The sequence below is a fragment of the Balaenoptera musculus genome, chromosome 3 (assembly GCF_009873245.2).
Source record: "Balaenoptera musculus isolate JJ_BM4_2016_0621 chromosome 3, mBalMus1.pri.v3, whole genome shotgun sequence".
In the NCBI taxonomy this organism is placed as follows: Eukaryota; Metazoa; Chordata; class Mammalia; order Artiodactyla; family Balaenopteridae; genus Balaenoptera; species Balaenoptera musculus.
The window spans coordinates 166,272,287-166,276,971 of record NC_045787.1 but is presented as its reverse complement, the minus strand read 5'-3'; the positions used below and the strand labels follow the sequence as shown (position 1 = coordinate 166,276,971).

Sequence of the window (4,685 nt, the reverse complement as noted above, 5' to 3'; positions counted from 1 at the left end):
TCAAGGGCACACCCACTGAATCCCAAAAAAAGTCTCATCAGCGTTTCTGGAGGGCAGCAGAGGCTGAGTAAGGTTGGTGCAGAGAATGTCCCCGTGGGCTAAGAACGTCAGGCGCTGGGAGGCGACGGAGCAGCCGTGGTGAAAGCTGAGGCGTAGCAGGCTGACGCTGTGGGCCGTGGGGAAGCAGATGGCCACGGTCAGGGTGGCGCTGTGGGGCTTGGCGGTCCATGTGGAGAAGGAGCAGTTGGCTAAGGTCACCTGGATGTGCAGCCTATAAATGCCATCACGTTGGATACGCAGCTGCCCGTTGTCCAGCTCTGGCCCATGCACGAAGGAGCGGCCCAGGGCTGGGCTTCCCTGCCAGCGCAGCCTGGGGTCCTGCCGTGATCCTGAGAGGGCTGTGGGAGAAGGGATGGAAGGATGGAGGTTTAGGGAAACTGCGTGCTACAGAGGGAATGCCCCAAACTCCCATGTTGAAACCTAACCCCCAAGGGGATGGCATTAGAAGGTGGGACACTGGGAAGTGATTAGATCATGAAGGTGGAGCCCTTATAAAAGAGACCTCATATCCACTGATGGATGAATGGATAAAGAAGATGTGATATCTATCTATCTATCTATCTATCCATCTATCTATCTATCTACACATACACACACATATATGTATACATATATGTATGGATGGATTGTGTGTGTATATATATACACACACCATACACATATATATATCAAATGGATAAAGATGTGATATTATATATATTATTATATATAATATATGTGATATTATACACATATGTGTATATATATATATAATTCAACCATCAAAAAAGAAGGACATTCTGCCACTTGTAACAACATGGGTGGACCTAGGGGTAAGTCAGACAGAGAAAGACAAATACTGTATGACTTCCCTTATACGTGCAATCTAAAACAAAACAAAACCCAAACTCATAGATACAAGAACAGACTGGTGGTTGCCAGAGGTGGGAGCTGGGGTGGGCAAAATAGGTGAAGGTTGTCAAAAGGTAAAACTTATAAAATAAGTTATAAACTAAGTCCTGGCAGCGTAATGTGCAGCATGGTGACTAGAGTTAATGATACTGTGTTGTATATTTGAAAGTTGCTAAGAGAGATGATTTTACAAGTTCCCATGGCAAGAAAAAAAAATTTAACTATGTTAGCTAGGCACTGTGGTGATCGTTTTGTAATATATACAAACAGAGAACCGTGTTGTACACCGGAAACTAATACAATGTTATATGTCAACTATATCTCAATTTAAAAAGAGAAAGAGGGACTTCCCTGGCGGGTCCAGTGGTTAAGACTCCGCGCTTCCAATGCAGGGGTACGTGTTCCATCCCTGGTTGGGGAACTAAGATCCCGCATGCCCCTCGGGGCGGGGTGGGGTGATGTGGGGTGGCCAAAGAATAGAAATAAAAAAAGAAAGGGGGTGGGGAGAGAAAAAGAAGAGCCCGGAGAGCTCTCTCCCTCCCTTTCCGCCACGTGAAGACCCAGCAAAAAGATGAGAAGATGGCTGGCTGGGGACTTCCCTGGTGGTCCAGTGGTTAAGACTCCATGTTCCCAACGCATGGGGCGTGGGTTCCATCCCTGAGTCGGGGGAGCTAAAATCCCACATGCCTCGCGGCTAAAGAACAGAAGCAAGATTGTAAAAAATTCAATAAAGACGTTAAAAACGGTCCACGTCAAAAAAAAACAAACAAACCAAAAAACTTAAAAAAAAAAAAAAAAAGAAGATGGCTGGCTGTTTATGAACCAGGAAGCGAGCTCTCACCAGACACCAGATCTGCCTGTGCCTTGACCTTGGACTTCACAGCCCCCAGAACCATGAGAAAGAAATGTCTTGTTTATAAGCCACCTGGTCTGTTATTCTGTCATAGCAGCCCGAACAGAAAGCACCCAGAGAAAAAAGACGAATAGAGTTTCCCTCCGTTACAAAATGGAATGAACACACACCCAACCCTCTGGGGATGAGAGGGGGAGAGGCCCAAAGAGGAAGAGGGTCAGAGAGAGGCTGGGAGAGGACTGCCAAATGGCACCCTCGCTCACGTTCCTTCACGTCCTTGCTCTAAAGCCCCCTTCTCAGGGACGCCTTCCCCATGGCCGCATCTTCAAGGGCAAACCCAACGCTGGCCTGCCCGATCCCCCTCCCTTACTTGATATTCCTCCCAGAAGTACCAGATGCGTGTTTTACTCTCCTGGCATGCTGCATATTTTCCTTGTTTATTTATTTATTTTCTGATCCCCGTGGTAGAAAGGAAGCACCGACAGGGCAGGGATTTCTGTCGGTTCTGTGGGCTCTCGGGGCACCCAGAACAGGGCTTGCCTCCCAGTAGCCGCTTAATTAGTGTTTGCGGCCTCAATGAGGGCAGGTTAGTGATGGCTATTAGCTTGGTTTAGTTGGTTTGGGATCTCCCGAGGGAGAAAACAAAAGGCTGAGCAAGGAAGCAGGCACTCAACAGAACGCCGCCGTATCTCCCTCTCTTTCTTTCTTTTTCTCATCCGTTCTCAATTTCTCTTTCTCTCTCTCCCTCCCCCACCCTCCTTCTTTTCTCTTTCTCCAACACACATATGCATCTGGTTTTACCTGTGTGATTCAGCTGCAGCTCCGCTAAGTCCCACTGGAAGAAAAGAAAAGAGGGCTGAACACCTAAGCACCAGAGGTCTTGAATGCTCCCGAGGGAAGAAGCTCTCTTTTCTCGACCCATCCTTCTATCCACCCATCATCCCACCGGACTGAGTTGGGACCTTTGTGAAGGACTCTTAAAGAGGAAGTAGGTTTGAACTAGCCGTGAGCATGAAGAGAAGACCTTCTGAAGAACTTCTTAGTTTCCAGGATATAACACAGGGCGCCTCGGCACACCTGCCTCTCTCCCCTGCAAAGCTCTCCCACCCCCGTAATGCAGTCCCCAAAGCCGGACCCCGTGGTAGGTGTCCAGGGTTCCTCCTGTCCTTGGAGGCCCCGGAACTGCCCCTTCCCAGCTTCGAGAAGCCCCCAGCAGCCTCTGAGTCAGCCTGCTGGGGGAACACCAAAGACGAGTCATTTTCCAGGCCCCCATACGGTACGTATCTTTCTCAGATACGTCCTCCACCCCGGGATCTCCACCCGGGATTTACCTCCTGGTGTCGGCAGAACTGACTATCCTAAGCCGGAGACCCCCGGGGGCAGCCTTGCCCCCGCCTCCCCTCCCTGCTCTGGTCTCTCTCGCTCTGTTCTTTTCCACCAGATCTTTCTTCCTGGCAGATTTGTTGTTGTTTCTATTGTTTGGCCGCGCCGTGCGCTATGCGGGCTATTAATTCCCCAGACCAGGGATGGAACCCCCCCACCCCCCTGCATTGGAAGCGAGGGGTGTTAACCACTGGACGGCCAGGGAAGTCCCCCTGGCAGATTTTTATTCATCTCATTCTGATCTTTTTTTTTTTTTTTTTGGTCGCGAGTCTCTTAGTCTGCGCTCTAGCTCACCATCCCTCTGCCCCGAGCTGATTCTTTCCACAGTTGCTCACCTGCCCTCGGCGCTGCACCCCCTCCCCAGCGCCCTGCCCCAGCTGGAGGTCCCCACGCTCCTGAGCTTGCAGAAGGCAGATGTACGTCTGTCTCTCTCTTCCTCCCTTCTGGGCTTACCTCAGTTGAATCCAGCTGCTGCTTTCGGGTGAGGTGAACACTGCAGACGAGGCAGCCTATCACCATGCCAAGGAGAAGCAGCAACAAAGCCACCCACCAGATGGACACCCAGGGCCGGTGAGGCACCTGGCAGCCCGAGGCCTCCTCTGCCATCATGATCCTCTGCAAGCACTTCATCAGCTGTGTGACAGGGTGGAGGGTATGTAGACGGCAGGCAGGAAGAGGGAAGGAACCTCAGCTCGCGCACAGCTATGGGGCCCTCTCTGCCTGCCTGAACCTGCCAGGGACCAACCGTGCCCCACCCTGGGGATGTCCGGCAAAGGGAGGGACCAGACTCAGTTCTTCAGTGCAGGGAATTCCCCTCCAACTTCTGCCGGTCCCCAGTCTGCAGAATAGGTGGGCCAGGGTGCCCCTCAATTTTTCTATTTGACTTCCCACACTCACCTTCCTGGTACTCATTCAACAAACCTTCACTGAACATCCACTATGGACCAGATGCTCTGCTGGGCCTCAGGGCTACAGCCACAGCACCCAGGGATGGAGGAGGGGTCCCCAAATATCTATGTGTTCCTCTCCATCTTCCCAGCCTCCCTGACGCCCCCGTGGTGGGACCACCCCTGATGCGGTCACATGACTGACCTGCCTAATAGGAAGAGAGTAGAAGCTGACCAAGGGTCACGTCCATAGCCTGACGTTGTAAACATGCCACACTGCCTTTCAATTCTGTTTCCCTGTGGTCTTGGAGGACACCCATTCTTGATGACTGTAGTGGCTTGACTATGTCACCCCCAAATTCATGTCCACCCAGAACTTCAGCATGTGACCTCATCTGGCAACAGGGTCTTTGCAGAAGTAAGGATGAGGGTGGACCCTACATCCCATGATGTCTTCATAGGAAAAGGAGAGGACACACAGAGACACAGAGGAAAGTTGGAGGTAGACATTGGAGTGATGCAAAACACACCAAAGAACCCCAAGGATTGCCGGCAAACCCCAGAAGCCAGAAAGAGGCAAAGAAGGAATCTCCCCTAAAGCCTTTGAAAGG

The 4,685-nt window shown here is 51.1% G+C and overlaps 1 protein-coding gene across 1 annotated transcript; it reads right to left on the bottom strand.

Moving 5' to 3' along the window:
- Positions 1 to 4,121, bottom strand: CD70 (CD70 molecule). Its single transcript, XM_036847380.1, is given in 5 exon segments — positions 1 to 389; positions 2,606 to 2,639; positions 3,641 to 3,873; positions 3,876 to 3,974; positions 4,085 to 4,121. Coding segments are annotated over 5 exon segments (792 nt in total).
- Between the last annotated feature and the right edge of the window lie 564 nt (positions 4,122 to 4,685).